General features: G+C 43.4%; 2 protein-coding genes across 5 annotated transcripts in view; both read right to left on the reverse strand.

Annotated features, from left to right (window-relative positions):
- LOC120956499 (protein obstructor-E) overlaps nt 1-8,628 on the reverse strand; it is a 216,559-nt gene extending 207,931 nt beyond the window's left edge. The window contains exon 1 of one of the 3 annotated variants that reach the window (XM_049608125.1): nt 8,606-8,628. The gene's annotated coding sequence lies outside the window, so the exon portion shown is untranslated. Of the gene's footprint in view, nt 1-2,558; nt 2,563-7,043; nt 7,048-8,605 lie in introns of those variants that run through there. The other 2 variants (XM_049608123.1, XM_049608124.1) reach the window with 2 other exon arrangements.
- The window catches only part of LOC120956508 (uncharacterized), a 208,100-nt gene that overhangs the window by 150,832 nt on the left and 39,962 nt on the right, over nt 1-17,306 (reverse strand). For both annotated transcript variants that reach the window (XM_049608105.1, XM_040378010.2), the window contains exon 2: nt 6,415-7,497. In XM_049608105.1, the coding sequence (XP_049464062.1) occupies nt 6,415-7,082 (668 nt within the window). In that variant the 5' untranslated portion in view covers nt 7,083-7,497. The remainder of the gene's footprint in view (nt 1-6,414; nt 7,498-17,306) is intronic.

The following is a 17,306-nucleotide window of genomic DNA, read 5'->3' on the forward strand; positions in this document are numbered from 1 at the left end:
CTTACAGGGCTGCGCAAATAATTTTAAAAGATCCATTTTACTCTTAAAAATACGCCGAACCCAATTCATATGAGATACTTCTGACGACCCCTTGGGCCTGGGTCTATGAACATGTTGCGGCAACATTTATGGATTTTCCTATTTATTTCAAAAACTGTGCACAAATTTGCTCACTAAAACATTTTAAAATTGAGTGGAAATGATTTTTTATCCGTTTTGGTGAGCAAACAAGTTCGAAAATCTTCCAGCAACAAATAAACAAGAAACAAATCGATTTGTTTCACTTGCAATAAAAATGTTCCCGCAACATGAGTTTGACAGATCGTCCATACGATTTGGCAACAAATGTTACCGCAACATTTTCATAGACTCGGGCCTTAAGAGACCTAAAACCAAAACTCATACTGGTCCTAACACTAATACATTACATATTCTGGTTCAAGAACTGCAAATGACCTAATGCCGATCCTGGATCTGATACTGAACCTATACTGGTTCTGGCACTGATACTGAACCTATAACGGTCCTGGAAGCGATACTAGACTCATACCGGTCCAGGAATCAATACTTGTGGAAAAAGCGACTTAATCGACTTTAATATGCAAAGAAAACGACTTAAAAGGCTTCGACTCGGCTTCTTTAATGGAAGTACTCAAAATTAAATGAACTGAAAAATTGCGTTTATCTCGCTTTATTTGCCTTCATCCGGTTTAGTTTTTTCTTTATTTAATTAAAGGGTACTGGTCGTGCGATTAAAAAAAATCCGTGTCTCTCCTTCGCTTATTTTGTCGCTACTGCCTTCGTGTCTTTTGATTCGTGTCGTGGCGGCCCTCTAGCGTTCGGTTCTGTGGTCCGTCGCAGGCGGCCATCTAGCGCTTGGTTCCATCCGTCTTGTCGGGCGGCTTGTGATGGTTGTCTGGCTGTCAAGGCTGTTTTGACAACAATACTGGTCATACCGGTCCAATAACTGATTATGAACCCATACCTGACCTGAAGCATATCAATAATCCATTCCAGTCTTGTAACCGATCATGTACCGATAGTGTCCCTGACACTGATCATGAACCTATACCAGTCCTGAAAGCTGTACCTCATGAATCTGTACCTATCTTGGAACCTATCATAAACACACACCGGGGCTGGAACTCATCATGAACCCATACTTGCCCTGGGATCTGTCATGAACCCCAACCGGTCCTGAAACCAATCATGAACTCGTACCGTTCCTGGAACTGATCACAAACCCACACCCTTCCTCGAACCTATCATGAACCCATACCGATTCTGGAACCGATCATGAGTCTATACATGCCCTGGAACTTATCATGAACTCATATCGGTCGTAGAACTACTCATGAATCCATGAATCATGAATGAAATATCAGTACTGGACATGAAAGGAGCCCCATAACAGAACGAATACTAAACCCATACCGGTCCTGGAACCGATCATGAACCTATAATGATGCAGAAATCGCTCCCGATTTCAATGACTTTCAGGAATAGTACCTCTAACTATTCTGGATTCGGATTCGGAACGATAATTGGTCCGGGTCTAGAACCGATACAATTCCAGTTTCAGTCGACAAACCATACTCGATAGAAAATTTGCAGCGTTGGAATGGTATAGGAATTAGCGTAGTAAATATGGTAAGAATTCAGCATATATAGGAAATAGCGTAGGAAATTTAGTAGACTTTGTATAGTAATGGGCGATAGGAATTGTCCATTATTATAGCATCTTCAAAATTACTATAAACAAATCTTACTACAGCATCTTCAAACATAAGCAATTCATTTCAAACCTCTATAACCTGTGTTTTAAAGCTTGCAATGTTTCTTTCAAAATTTTTTGATATGAATTAGTGTGCATTCGTAAATTATTATTTACATATTTGGACACTCGCACTTGTAAGAGCAATTAGTCTATTATTTGAGAATAATATTACAAAAGAGTAGTATAATGTAAAAAATAAATGAAACCATGCAAAATAGTTTATTTTTTAGTGTAATGTATTAATTTAATGAAAATACAAAAGATTTTTTAAAAAATTTCGCCTAATTTATTTTTATTCGATAATACATAAATCATGCGTATTTGGTACCAAGAGCGAAAGGACACAATGCAATAAAATTCTTGCAATAATTTATACTCTGCAATGCATTAAATTAACCGTTTAATTCGCTCAATTTTTTTACACAACATACAGACACAACATACTTAGATTTAGTATATAAATCGTTGTGGTTTTTTTTTGAGTATTTTGTGAGGTAACATGAGAGGTACAATGTAATGAATAATACAATAGAAACAAAAACATTCTCAATTGATCAAATTTAGAACGGAACAACTGTTCTACCTTACCAGAATATTCGATGTTTGTATCAGAACATTCATCACTACGCTACTTTTCTTGCTAGTTTTATTATACGTCATCTTCTTATTAGGAAGAATGTTTGGAGATTACTATGACCTTTTATAATACTATCCTACTCGAAAAGCTAATTTGCCGCTGCATTACCTTATAATCTACTCTTTCATTTTGTAGATTTTCTCTCAGATCGGAACTAATTCTTAAGGTTAGTTTAGTTTTGACTCATCCAACATATCTAGCTAAAACATAGTGTACTCAGGGGAAACAGAAACAAAATAGCGTTTGCCGCTTTCAGATGCTATGGGTAAAACAAACCAATTTATTTCCAAGCTGGAAGACAACAAGCATCTTTCTTTAAAAAAAACCACCCCACGCAGGCAAATCAACCAGCGCAACCGCGAGCAACAACACACCGACAGGTGCCCGAGAAAATGAAGTTGACTCTGATGGGTTCGTACAATCCGACCGCACACCATTCCGACAGAAGATGGACAGAGAACAGATGAAATGGTAACCTGCTGGTTCAAAGAAAAACACGTCCAATTGCAGCGGTAAAAGCGGTTATGGAGCGTCATAAAACTGCCACGCAAAAATGGAACAACAGCACCAGAAAGCTTCAAAGTGTGGCGCGGCATGAGCAAAAGGGCGACCACCACCGTGCGGGCACAAAAGCTCCCACCGTTTGTGCTGTGTGTACGCGCATAGACCCGGTTTTGACCTACTGGCGGCTGCTTTGGTGAGTCAAAATCTTCAGCTTATCGCTGCCGGGGGAAGAATAATGGATAAACTTGAACCTCACTCACAGCTCACGGACCATACGGTACCCCGCTTCGGAGCAGGTCCAGTCCGGTAGAGAATGGCTGTGATGTGGTGAGGCAAATTATCCTCGCAGGTTTTGGGGAGGGCAAAAAGTCCAGCCATGAAAACCTGTTCCAGTTGCCAAGTACGACCAAGGCGCAGCAAGGAGTGGTGCACGATAATTGAGGAAAATAATTTTGCACGGCTTTGCCCGACTTCTGCCAATGGCCCTGCGGGTTAGCTCCGGCTTTACCGGTTGCGACGTTTTTGGGGCAACTTTTTGCCTTCCACTCACGGAAGAGTAGTCAATTTTGTGTGAGGTTCTGCTGGAGATGTAGATGAACTGGTGGTTATTTCCACAAGGGAAGAGCTTTCGCTTTGCCTGGGACTCGTGGGGTGAGAGCTTTCTTCTTCTAACTGCTCAAAAACGTACTCCGGAATGTGTACCTGCCGGTGAGGAATGAAAGTGAAAATAAGTCGTTTAGTTATTCGTAGTCCTGAGAGAGACAGCGGTAGGGGAAGAACAATCTGGGCTTCGTTTTTGCAGCGAGATTCTTTTTCTATGAAGATGAGAAATTTCGCTTGGTATACGTGCACGTGCCACAGAACGGGCTTTAAATTTTGCGTTTAACTTTTCAATTTCCACTCACCGTACACCATTAGCGGGACCAATATTTCATCTTTTCTTTGGAAAACGGAACGGAATCCCAGATGAATAACAATCAACCATAGAACGGTGTTAGCTTTACTTATTCATCGCGCCTTTGTTCGCCGGGGGGTTTGCGCATGCTAAGGAACGTCGCTGCTACCGCTAAACATGCTAAGCGTACACTGCTCACACATTACAACATAACACCCCGGAAAAATGGTAACACTCTGCTAACATTGTGCCAGCACAAATGTTTACACATGCGGGTGGTATGCCCTCTCCCCTCTCCGTGTATGTGCCATCCCTGACGACATTCTTCGACGCGGTAAAATATTTACCCAACGTTGGCCTTTCCCGGGAAATCGTCGGCATCGTGCCTTCCGAGAACGAAACCAACAACACCGAGCAGCGCCTCACCGCTGTCGCACCCTGTTGCTGTTGCTGCTGCTGGCGCGTAACTCCTGACAAGGAACATATTTTCCTTCGTGACATATTTGGTTTCTTTTGCTTCCTCAGCTCCAGTGCTGGTGGCCCGTTCCACCCCTCGTTGCTCTCGATGACACGCGAATGTCCTTTTGCATGGCGTTGTGGCGCTGCATAGCACCCCGTTGATAGTACGCCACCCCGCTCGGCGTTGCATATGGCTCGAGAAACCGGGGCGTCACACTAACGCCTATGGTCGACTCTTGTGAGCTGTGAAATTTCTTGCGGTTGCGGAAACTGGTCGCTCAAGATGCCCGTAGACACGACGACGACGACGACGGCGACGAGCATGCAAAAGCGCATCACAGGAAATGGGGAATAAATCCCTGTCATTCGTTTCGGCACGGTCGCAATTTACTGTGCAGTGAACATCTCGAACGCTTTTGCTTCTTTCCTTTGCATTCTTCCCGGGCTGAATGGTGACGCGCATCGCTAAGGTAAGAAACATGGTTCCGAGGACAGGCTAGGACTTGCTGGGATGCTTTCTAAGTTCCTACTTCCGTACGACGTAGCACGTGTCAAGCATAGCAGTGTGTCGTTAGAAGCGCACCTTCAATGCTTTCCGGGAGGTGTTAATGCTAATGTTTGTGCTTTTCTTCCATGGCTCCATTGCTCGATGGTAACCGCAAGCAGCTCTTTCTGCATGTCAACTACCCGTCAGCTATCCGGCAGCAACCGATGAACGGTACAGCAACACACTGTTGCGTAAATTGTTTTAATTAGCTTCTGTGCCGGGTAGTAAGGAGTGCGGACAAAAATGAACTGCAGAGCAATTATCTGGCCTTGTGGTTAAGGGTAGGCCCGGCAAACCACAAAACGTAGACGATCATCTTGATAGGATAATTGCAGAGCAGCACGGGTGCGCAAGAGAGCTGCCTCGACCACGGCTTGACCAGAACCAGTGGGGGAGGGCTGTTTAATTCTAGATAAACAGCACAGCTGCAGATGAAATTGATACGTGTGTGGGTGTAAGTGCGTGACCACAGTAAGGCAGATGCATAAACCAACCATTGTCCATTGTCCAGACCATCATCGGGCAACTAGGTCTCGTCTCGTAACGCCGCAGAATCAAGAAACCTGCGTTACCTGCGGAAGAGAGAGCTTAATTTATACTCTTCTAAAGGTACCGCAACACTCGGCGGCATCAAACGATTAAAACCAGTGACGCACGGTGTGGCATTACGGGAGAGAAGGCACTAAGCTCAACAAGGTTCTTACTGTTTGCCTTCCGGATCGAAGCCACACTAATTGAAGGCTTTCGATGGCGACTAATGTCAGAGTGAAACGCGGGATGGGGTAGTTTGTCCGTGACATCGTCACGCTCATCATCCAGAACAAAGACTTGAATACAAGCCTCAATGCTAATACTTTACACCGGAAATACGGCGCATTCATCTGGCACTCCTTTGCAACAATACAGTTGTAGCCAGTTGTTACCCGTCAAACAGAATAACTCCCCTAGATGCTCACTAGTTGTGACAAAATTTTAACGATGACGCTATGGCAATTACCGAATAATTGGTAGCCTGGCGCGAGTATAAAAGGATGACGGTAAGCGGTACCTAGCAGCTTTGGCTCGTTTCTGGCAGGGCACGTGCGCTCAATCGAAGTGAAAATGAATGACCGGCCCGACGCCCGCATTGTCAACGTGACGCAATTGAGATGGATTAAGCAGCTCGGGCACTTGGCCAGTGTTTGTGCTTACGCCTGTGCTGAGAGGTTGTGACGTGCTTATCGCTAATTTCTTGCCGACAAACTTTCCTTCCGCAGCCAATTATGGTTAAACTGTGGAACGGAACGCATGGCATAAGATGCCGTCGAGCCAGCAGAGTACCGTTTCACCTTGTCGGTAATTTTTGGATGATATTTTCTTCCAAGAATTGCCGTGTTTTTAGCCGGATGTTTTGCTTTCCGGAGGCTGGTTGCAATTGGGTAAAATAGATAGGACTGCTGTTGCTAACAATTTCTTTTGATTTGAAGTATGATTTGTGAAATTATTTCTCTTTTTTAGAAAAAGACGCTACACTTGGACATCAGCTAAAAGGAGCATCAACAATGTATCCTTTAAAGACTCTCATGAACGGAAAATACAAATTAAGAAATACTCACGAATAATCTGGCTTCGCGTAGCAGTTGCCCAGGAACCGGCAGCGTAGCGCATTACAAGTGTGCGGCTTGACCGTGTCCACCTCGTACGTGATGTTAAACCCGTAAACATCCAGCAGCCGGTCGAGGGCACGCAGATGCGTCCCGTACAGGCTGTCCATCGTGAAGCGCACCTCCAGGTACGGGCTGCCGAACCGGATCCACGGTACGCTCGTCACGTCATCCTCGCTCAGCTCGTACACGTTCATGCTGGGCACCTTGTAGTCGTCACTGTAGTACATGTACTCGGTGAAGCGCAGCCCGCCGAGAACGTACTGCTGCGTCAGGTACAGCACGATCGACACGTTCGCACCGACGATGGCCGATGCGTCGATGATCCAGGTGCAGCTGATCGGGACGGGAAACCGGGCCGGAAAGTTGGGCGTCGAGATGATGCCGTGCGGTGCGGTAAGCGTGCTGCCACCGCACAGCTGGGACGAGGCAGACAGGGCCGGGCCCTGCTCGTGCTCCACTCGGATCAAACCGGGCTGGGATGAACCGAGTTCGCCACATCCGTACGGCGATAGTAGCACCAGCACCAGCAGTAACCGATCAAGCACCACCGCACACGCCCTGTCCGCTGCGGACATCGAAGATCGGAAGCCACAAAGCCGGACCAAGCCACTCACCATATCCTTACCGGACGTTCGTACATTGCTGGGCGTTGGGAGCGACTGGCAGCACTGCCGCGTTTGACGTTTAGTGCGTACCAGCGCAAGCAGCTGGCTTTGGTGTTTGTAAACAAAGTAGTCGTTGATGTACGATCGCGTACGCGTGTGCTGGGTTGGGTGCACTCCCTTTTATGGCCGCAAGCCGAGCGGTTCGTTCAGGTCCTGGCCGCACAAAACATAACCAAACACATTCCTGTACCCTCGAACGCAAATTTATGAGCCGACTGACAGGTGATTTCAATATTATGGCTCGTTAATCATGTGCGGTCGTTCGGCCATCGGTCAAATGTGGTGCGAGAGTGTTACCGAAGTGAGTGTGAGATGTGCACAAAAACCCTCGGGCTTGCCGCAGAGGTCTATCCGTTATCGGCAGAATCTGAAAATAAAAGTTCGAAAAAATGGTAAATGAGAACGTTCCAGTGGCAGCACTGCGGTGTGGAAGGGGGCGAAACGGTAATGGAGTAGTGATTAACACAACATTGCAGTAGGAATGAGTTTAAAATTTAATTTCTCTCTTCTAGATGGTTGATTGAAAATTGATGGCTGATGGTATTTGAGGTTAATGGGTCGGATAGCCGTAGCTCACAAGTGCACAATGGGCATTTGCCGGGATGAAATTAAAAAAATCAACTTTGTAATAACGCAATTCCAAATAATAGGTTTTAATACTAAGGGTTAAACTAAGAAAAATACCAAATATTTTTTTTTTTATTTTTATTTTATTAATTGCTCGGCCACGTTGGGTTACAGCAATAGTGCTTACTGACTATAGTATAACAATTATTCACGAAGGAGTTGGAAGGAGTTTATGGTACGGAAAAGGAGCGAAGACGGGATCGGTAGACAGGATAGGATATGTTGAAATCGAACAGATCATAAGTACTATTAAAAGACGACATAGCTCTTACAAAAGGCTCATTGCGAGCAAAACGTGTACGACATATAGGTAACTGGAGACGAAAACGATAACGTAAGGTGCGACAAGGTGCATACAAATGTAAGCGCGACAGAAGTGAAGGGGTATCAATCGTATTGAGCAATATGCCAGCGACGAAAGAAGCCTGAGCGACCGAGAAGCGGTGCTCCAACTTGGCAAGGCCTAATAAAGTGCATCTATCCTCATACGAAGGAAGCGGAATAGAGTGATGACCCAGCGACCTACGAAATACGATCCTTGTAAAACGTCTCTGGATCCTCTCAATCCTTTGGAGCAGAGATAGTTGGACAGGAAACCAGATGACACAGGCATATTCCAGTACGGAACGGACCCAACAACAATAAAGGGACTTAAGACAAAAGGGATCACGAATTTCAGTGGACATGCGACAAATATAACCAAGACTTTTGTTGGCCTTGTTGATGACATAGTCCGTGTGCTCCTTGAAAGAAAGACTCGGGTCAAAGAAGACGCCAAGATCCTTAGACAAGGACACACGGGGAATAGGGGCATCACAGACACTATAAGCATGAGTTATACTTGTAGAAGATCGGAAGAAAGACAAGACGGAACATTTTTGAGGACACAGGACTAAACCGTTAGAAGCACACCATGTAGAGAATTTACAGAGCCAGGATTGAAGGACTAGACAAGCAGCTGTAGAAGATACAGGAAGAAAAATTTTAACGTCATCCGCATATAGCAAGAAGCCGTTAGGAGGAAGGATCGAAGTACAGTCATTGAGGAAGAGAATGAACAGTAAGGGACTAAGGACACTACCTTGAGGGACTCCCGAAGAACTAAGAAAGCATTCAGAGAAAGAGCCACAGATTTTAACTGCATAAGAACGATTCTCAAGATAGGAGTTGAACCACGGCAATATAGAGCCACCGAAACCTAGTTTTCGAAGCTTAGCAACAAGTAATGATAGAGGTATACTGTCAAATGCCGCTTTGAAATCGGTATAGATAGTGTCTACTTGCTTACCACTAGACAGATAGTGATATAGAGAAGACAAAAAACACATTAGGTTGGTGGACACTCAAATATGAGCTCTTTATCTGTTCTGGTTCTCTAGAAAACACCTCTCAAAGCCGAGATTTGTTAAAAAAACGCAGAAAAATCTTCACTTTTTTGGAAAACTTTAAAACTTTGTAACTTTTTTAAATATGAACCGATTTTGATAAATTTAGACATTTTATAAAGGATATTTAGTCAGCTTTATAAACACATGAAAAATTTTGAGCTAAGTTAATTTTATGCAAAAATATACGATAATAACTGAAGAAACCTCCTGAAAATTTTCATAATTTTAATTTTTGACTTGATGCCATTATAAAAGTGGCGTAGAGTGGCGTTGTCTCATATATGTCACATCATAGTGTAATGTATATACTATCAATCTGTGAAGAAATATTCTGCGAAAGTTTGCGAACGCGAATTTTATTGAAGTTTTTTCACATCAACTTTTTCTAAAAACAGACACATGCGTAACTAGGCGGCTCCATAGGTGCCTAGTGTAGCGTATTTCGTGTATTCTACAAAAATATATTCTACGTGCTTTTGATCAACTTTCATTTCAATTACGAAGCTGTGTATCTTAGTTTCAGTTCATGTACTTATCTAATATGTAAATTTCTATTCTAACCTAACTTTATCATTAAATATAATGAAGCAAATTAGAACCAAATACCTTTTGGTCCTACTGCAGATTATAGAAGGATATAAGGAAAGTAATTCTTAAATTATACGCATAACAGGAAAACGTTATGAATGCAGTAGCATCTATTGGCGTTTTGGGAGAAGAAACTCCCAAAACTCATGACAAACTAAATATAAGGATAGAGGGGAGATGCTACACAGAATATTTTGCAAGAAAGAAAATGCATCCAGAAGGACATTTTGTATAATGAGCTGTATTCCTCTGATTCGTTAACCAGTTCAATATCAGTAGCTACACGCACTAAAACAAAGACAGGGTTTAACTTTACAAATGAAGTAAATACTTAGTTTGTAGCTATTGTGCAATTTTGATTTTTTCATATAGTTGTAAAACCAAGAAGGATTTTTAGTTTTATTACCCCTTCTGAAGGCAGTACAGCACTTGGAAAGGTATTGGATGAATATTCAAAGACAAACAATATGTGCTGCTTTTCATTACGAATTTGGGAAGTACTTTATTTCAATGCACCTGCTCTATCTAATTATTTAAATGCCTTTATTCATGTCTTTAGAAAAGTGAACTAGACGTCAGGAGCTTGTAATAGCATCCACCTAAGTTGTGTATGTAAATTTTTAATATTTGTACTACCTGTGAGTAAAAGTGACGAGAATTAGCTACAATTGTCCTATACAAAGCAGAAAAATTATTTTATTCAAAATTATTATGTTTTGTTTATATATTATTATTATTATTATTTATTTAATCTTCATTATGGAACATTACAGTATATTTTAAAATGGTTTATACTATTAGCAACAAATAATACAAGAAAAAAAACACACAAAATTAATAAAACTAAGCAAAAATCCCTTAAAACACTATTTTATGTAGCGCCACCTGGTGGTATGGATGCGAACTACAAATAAAATGTTATTTACTATCATAATACTTTACTACAAACAATAAAAACTAACAATTTCAGCAAAAATAATTTTATCCCGCAATTTGTTCTAAACTGCCCATTGTGAAGTGGTGAGAAAAGAGGTATCAGGGAGCGATGTTCATCCCATTGGACCCTACACTCTACACCGCCTGTATTGCTTCCGGCATTCCACAAATTGGTGGGCACATAAATCTGCTGCCTTTGCCCAACCACCCTTGCCCGGTGTTTGGCATCTCATCGTCCCATCGATATCGTAAATAAATGATATCGATTCGTTTTCGACCGTTAAATACACAAACAATATTTGCTGGTGCGAATTTGCGCCTGCAAAAGGATCTGCTTGCTGGCCGGGAGAGACTAGGGCAGGTAAGTGGCAGCAAACCTTAACAATAGCGTGGAAGCGGCTAGTAGTCACATTAAATGGTTTTATTATTTTATCGCATTCGTTTCTTCCGCGTAATGCGCACATATTTGCGTGCAATTGTTTACACTCGACAGGCAGGGCGAATTGGCAGGGCGATAAATGGCCTGCGTTGCTGCTGTAGTAATCAGTGATGATAGCAAAAAATGACACATTAAATGCACACGGGAAAAGCATTAAAGCTGTTCGAAACACTGTAGAGTGCATTTGCTTACCGGACGGTAGACAAATGTTAAATATGGTGTTAATTAAACCTTTTAAATGGGGTTCCGGTGCAACACATTTGCATGGGAACACCCTTCACAAAAGGACAAATAAAGCGCTTTGTTTTGCCTCGCGCAACCACTAACTGGCATTACGCGTTACTCTACCTGTCTGTCTGTTTGTGACACTCCTGTGGCCACACACGGGGTTGAAATTGAATAGATAAACTCCAGTTAAAGCGATCATCACGCTCGAGAGCACGCATTTACGCAGAGAGCTGCAACGAGATGTTTCCGATGCGTTGGTGGTATTTGATGCGTAGTTGATATGTTATACTTTTAGTTTTTTGTTGTATGAATTATTGTGGATGGATCGTTTATTATTCATGATTTTTATCGAATCACAAAAGCCCTACTAATCTAGGAGTTTATCCATCATTGAGAAGGATTACTGTTGATCGTGATTATGATTAATTATGTTTTTTTTATTCTTTTCAACGATTTCTCTAAACGATTCATTATCAAAGGATAAATTATACAGGGTTGGGTCGTTTGGTTATAAATGCTATGTACAGTTTAAAAAAATCGAGATAAGACGATACGTTCGTTGCACCGGTGCAGGATACTTGTAATCTCTTTTGCCGGAAACACCATATCGGAAGAAGCCTGTCACTAAGTCATTTGCGATGCTTTTATCGATGGTCTCGAAGCGGTGGTTGAGAAGGATGGGTTGGTCTTTTCGCTGTTATTGAGCAGTGGTTCACCGCACTAAAATGAGAAAATTTGATCAATCATCGGGTCTCGGGTTGATTGCGGAACCGGAGATACTTCCGTCAGATCAATCCATTTGAGCTGTTTCTTGCTCAATGCATGAAGGCGAAGTGTGTCCCAGATTTTGATATCGTTCCTGACAACTGTGGTACACACGATTCGCGTGTGGAGCTTGCCAAAATGGTTACAACTTAACGGGATTATGTAGCTGCATCTGTGTCAGCAATGTGTAGTAAAATAGTAATTCCCACTTGTGTAAAGGGTATCCCAAGAACGAGCAATGTTTGTGGTCTAAACCATTTCCTTCACCTTCAAAGCGCTGAAAGGTATAGATGTATGCAAAGTGATTTGTACTGCTTTCTTCCTAGACAGCTGGCAAGGACGATGTTGCTGCGCATCGTTGTCACCGTTCAACCGTTGACGATATAGGTCGGCAAGCTTCTTACCATCATCATCTCGAGTAATGCTGTTATAGCTTGCGTAACACGCTACCTAGAAGTTGTGTAAAAACGTAATACCACGCGCAAATATGTAGAATATTTAGCGTGCGTTTCGTCTTGCTGCATGCGCGTTAAACAGTGACAACATGGCGAGCGAACTGCAAAAGGTGTTTCACGCGTATTATGCGATTAAGCTGCGGCAGCAGATACATTCAGCTTCCTAGCGAGAGCATTTTGTGAGCAGTTGACACACTACTGTCAGTGTGCATGTGTGTTCAACCCGTCTCTTTGCTCTGATGACAGTGGAGGTGAATTTCCTCATTCTACGGAAAAGTTTGTTTACACGGAAAGGCGGATTAATGTGATCATTTCAACACGCTGTTCGTTGGAATGCAAATGTTGATGCGTTCTAGAGGAGTTGTGACGCAATTCTCGACCTGAGAGGAAGATGAAAGTGATTAAAAATTCCCGTTACAATTCATCAGTAAAAAACCCGTAGATGTAGCAATTTCGTTTTATGAACTCTAATTGCAAGAGATAATTATCGCAAGATTTATTCGCTTAGCTTCTACTTAATTAAGACATATTTTATATTTAACATAATTAGATAGCTCTTTGCCGAATGTTGTTTGCCAGCGACGAGTTGTGCTATTGTAAACGAACGTTAATTTACATTAATTGACATTTCAATTCCTTAGAACAATTTTCTCATTCTGCTGGATGCAAACAGAAACATGTTTGCATTAGTATAATCACACACTATCCATTTGCGACTTATGATAACACGTCGCCTTAGACCATCCATTACCTTAACGAAGTAATTTCCAATAATGTATGCATGAGCCCGGTTCAGACACACACACATCTTCGTTACTTGGTAGTAGGTGCAAGCGACAAGCAACTGTTAAAATCTCATTTTCCGAATTCAATCAAATTAATCCGTGCCCGATGAATCCGAGGGGGGCTGATCTGCGATGACAAGTTTAATTTGTCTGATGTGTGCTTCTGGACGTGTCTACCAGCCCGAATCCAAATGGGTAATCACTCTTGCAACAGTTAGCAACAGCCCCGCTAATGAACAATCTCGTTGATTATTCCAATTTTATAGCACCGGTCATCAGAGGCTGTCTGATGCTCGGCTGTACACTGTGCGCGCGTAGCTGGAGCGTTGCGACTCACCGGTAAAATGGACATGGCAGCCTCATAACAATCGAAACTCATCAACCCGATCGAACGCTAACTGGGCAACTTTTGCCCTTTTGCTCAATGGTATTGCAATTGCTAAGGGGCGCTCTGAAATGTATAAACAAATAGCCATCATCCCATATTACAGTCTCACGTCCGATCGACGTTCAAGCATCGAGCATCATTGCCACCGGTTTGAAGGGAAGGGAGTTGATATCGGTATGTAATTATGCAAATGATATTTGTCCCAAAAGTGAGAGCCTGTGGAGGCATAAATTAGTGGTGGTGATCTCCTGAACCCGCAGAGATCGATGACACGTTTGTCACACTGTCAGCGGAACTGTGCGGTTAAAGCGAGCCGCAGTAGCAGCAGCAGCAGCAGCAAAATGCAACGCAAAAACGGGAAAGGGATAGCTCAAACCGCAGTACACCGAAACAGTCCCAGCGGACTTTTCCTGGTCAGTATAATGGAAAATAAACCAAATCAAAACACCACAGCCCGCCCGGGCGTTACGCGTTCGATTGCACGTTGCCAATCGATTTGTAACGCTGGCGGTGGAGTTGACAAAACATAAAACTTGTTGCCCTGCTGCCCAGTTGTCAACGATGGGGTCAAAGCGCAGCGGCGGTGTGCAGCGCGGTATTAATTCAGCTGCAATCACAACCAACCACTTTAGCGCACGGCAACACGTTCGTACATAGATAGACACGCTCTCCGTTGCGTGTAGCGTATTTACAAGCGAAAACAAATAGCGAGGCGCGTGCGAGGAAATTGATTCCAATTTCACGCATTTTGTCACGAGCCCTGGCGGTGGTAGCGCTTGTTCATGAATAAATTCGTACAGCGCCAAGCGGAGGGGTTTTTTATGTTGCCCCTCTCCCTCTACCCTTTTCTACGTACACGATGCGGGTGACGATTGTTGTTGATTTTATGACATTTATTTGATAAGGGAGAAAATTAAATCCTGCCCGGGTAGGGCTTGGGTCGGTGGGTTCGAAAAGCGGTGAGATACATCAGTACGTCAGCGCCGCGTCAGGATTTGCACCCCACACCGTGATGGATAATACATTGCTATTGCAGGGTTTTTTTGTTTCCGAGAATCGAAATTACATTTCAGCGAATTATTTAGCGCGTGGGCAAACTTCTGAACGAAAGAAAAGGGATAACCCGGGCTCGTCACTTTAAGTCAACTGGCGCATGGGAGCAATCCCATCAAATGGAACACCCCGCCACAGACAGTAGGCGCGTTTGGCGCCGTGTGGTACGATTCAATTTTCGATGCCAATTTTCCAGGAAAAATCACCTCAAAACCACTTGCGAGCAGATCGGGTGCGGCTTACGGGTTGTGGTAAATGGAAATGGTGGAAAAGATTCAAATAAATCAAAATGATGAATATGATGAGTGTCGTCTCTTATCTATCTTTGGCAATGCCACTCTTCCGAGGCCTCCCAACCAGTATCTGGTGGCGGCTGGTGGTTGAGCCGATACGCGTGTGTGTACGTAAGCCGCAACACACCGTCTCCCGGATGATGGTGGTACCACCGATGTCACCGAATTCAATCATCGTCCGCGGTAATCGCAAATGTCTTTGTGATCATCGTTTCTGGATTGCTTTTTGAGTGAGTGTGTGTGTGTGTGTGTGTTGTTCGCAGGGCAGCAACGACAGGGACAGGGACAAGAACCGGTGCACAGGTGGAAGTATGTTAACCTTCTTTGACACCATCCAATTTATTCCGTACCCGTGGCCAAACGGTTGACACCGTGCCTGCCAACCATCATTATCCCCGACGGGACCATTGTTTGCTACCTACGGGGCCTCCCGCAAACGATACCGGGGCGTCGAAATCAAAAAGAAAACCACAGGGAGTGAACTGATTTTGCCACAAGTGTGAAGTTTTGGTGGCTCGTTAGAAGTGGAAGATGTGTGGTGGTTGCTGCTGTCTGTTAAATATCCTAGGAATTTTGGCATCCCAGGTGAGCGGACTCCTCCTGTGTGTGTGTGTGTGTGTAAGTGTGTGTGTGTGTTGTGTACCGAGGAAACGCTGTCGCATGAAGATAATCGAAAGATGAATTCTGTGGTAGGCCGCTCGGTACCCGAACCACGCTTTTCCACGCTGTTGGTTTAATATGGCATAGGTGTGTGTGTTTGCGTACAGATGAAGCAAAAACTCTCTTCCTCATCTCGTAAGTACGGTAGGATAACTTATCATCCTACGTCTCTAGACAGCCGCATCAACGAACGATCCCCAAGCACCATCTGTCATTGGACGGAATCGATTCAAAGCCTATGGTGGCATTAGGCACAGTGTACAGGTGTACCGAGCGTATTGGGTGACTTGCAGGGAAAGCTTTTCGTAAGGAGCTCGCACAAGAAATAATACTCATCTGCAGCAAGAAAGGTGGAAACTAGGGAATATTGAGCATTTGTTTCCGGATTTCTTCCACTGTGGTGGGCTTCTTTCACCTAGCTATGGCCTGAATCTTTACGAAATCGATCCCCAAGAGTCAAATACAATCACTGTGGAAGGGGAGTATTGGGAGCATTGAACGCAGCAATACAGAATCCGGGATCTGGGGGTGAATGATTAAAGATTCTATCGAAGGTCGCATTCCCATCGAGCTATGTAGGCCACCGGGACCGCCGTGAGAGAATGCGAAGTAAATGTGCGGTGGCATTTTTGGATACGAGCACGGGCATTAATTGGATTCTCCTGTGGGAAGGCGCGCTGGGGCGAGCGGTAAAATGTGAACCATGACAAATCGATGACATTTATGCACTGATGGAAATATATTGCGCCTCCCTATTTCGTTTGTGCCGCCGTTTGTGTATTTTTTTCATCAATCAAAGAAACTGTCATATCGAGAAGTTCATTTGCTTAGCTGTAAGGATTGCTTGCTGATGTGGGTTATGATTTGCATGAAATTAAACTCGCATATATGCTCTTTGTACCAAAATACCCTGCCACAAAGGAAGAACCAACAGGCATCTGGATGTTTTGTTTATCCTTTTTCATCCCTAAAAGGAAGATCTTGACAGGATTAAAGCCTGACCCGTGTAGCACTTGCCACTGTAAACCCGATTGAAGGTAAAAATGTAATTCTAAACCAAATTAAAGACAACAGGGAAATACTGAGGTTGCACGAGGACCATGCCCGGTCCATTCACCCTGCTGGCGATGAGCTGGCAGTGGTTTAATAATTAAGCGCAAATTAAGATAATCATGACAGGCGTCCGTTTTGGGATTGTTCGCGACGGATTTGTTCGTGACGGTGGCTACGAGATAGCCGTTGTGTAGAATGACGCGAGAGTGCGAACAAAATTAACGCCATGAAGGGATTAAATCTGTTCGCGAATAGCGAAGCTGCTCCATCTTCGGTGGCAGTAAACGAGAAACGGAGACATTACGACTTTGTGTTCGCGGCCGTAAAGATCGGAACAGATGATATTTTATTTATGCTCGAGCTGGGAACGGTGGTAAACATTTTAATTCTGTACTTAAAGTAGCCGTTTGCATGAAGTCTTTGTTGTCAGTGTGATAAGAATGCTTTTATCATAATTGATTTTTTACCATATGTTTTCAAATGAATAAATCTGAAGGTTGATTGCGACTGCGACCAAA

Source organism: Anopheles coluzzii, chromosome 3, assembly GCF_943734685.1.
Source record: "Anopheles coluzzii chromosome 3, AcolN3, whole genome shotgun sequence".
In the NCBI taxonomy this organism is placed as follows: Eukaryota; Metazoa; Arthropoda; class Insecta; order Diptera; family Culicidae; genus Anopheles; species Anopheles coluzzii.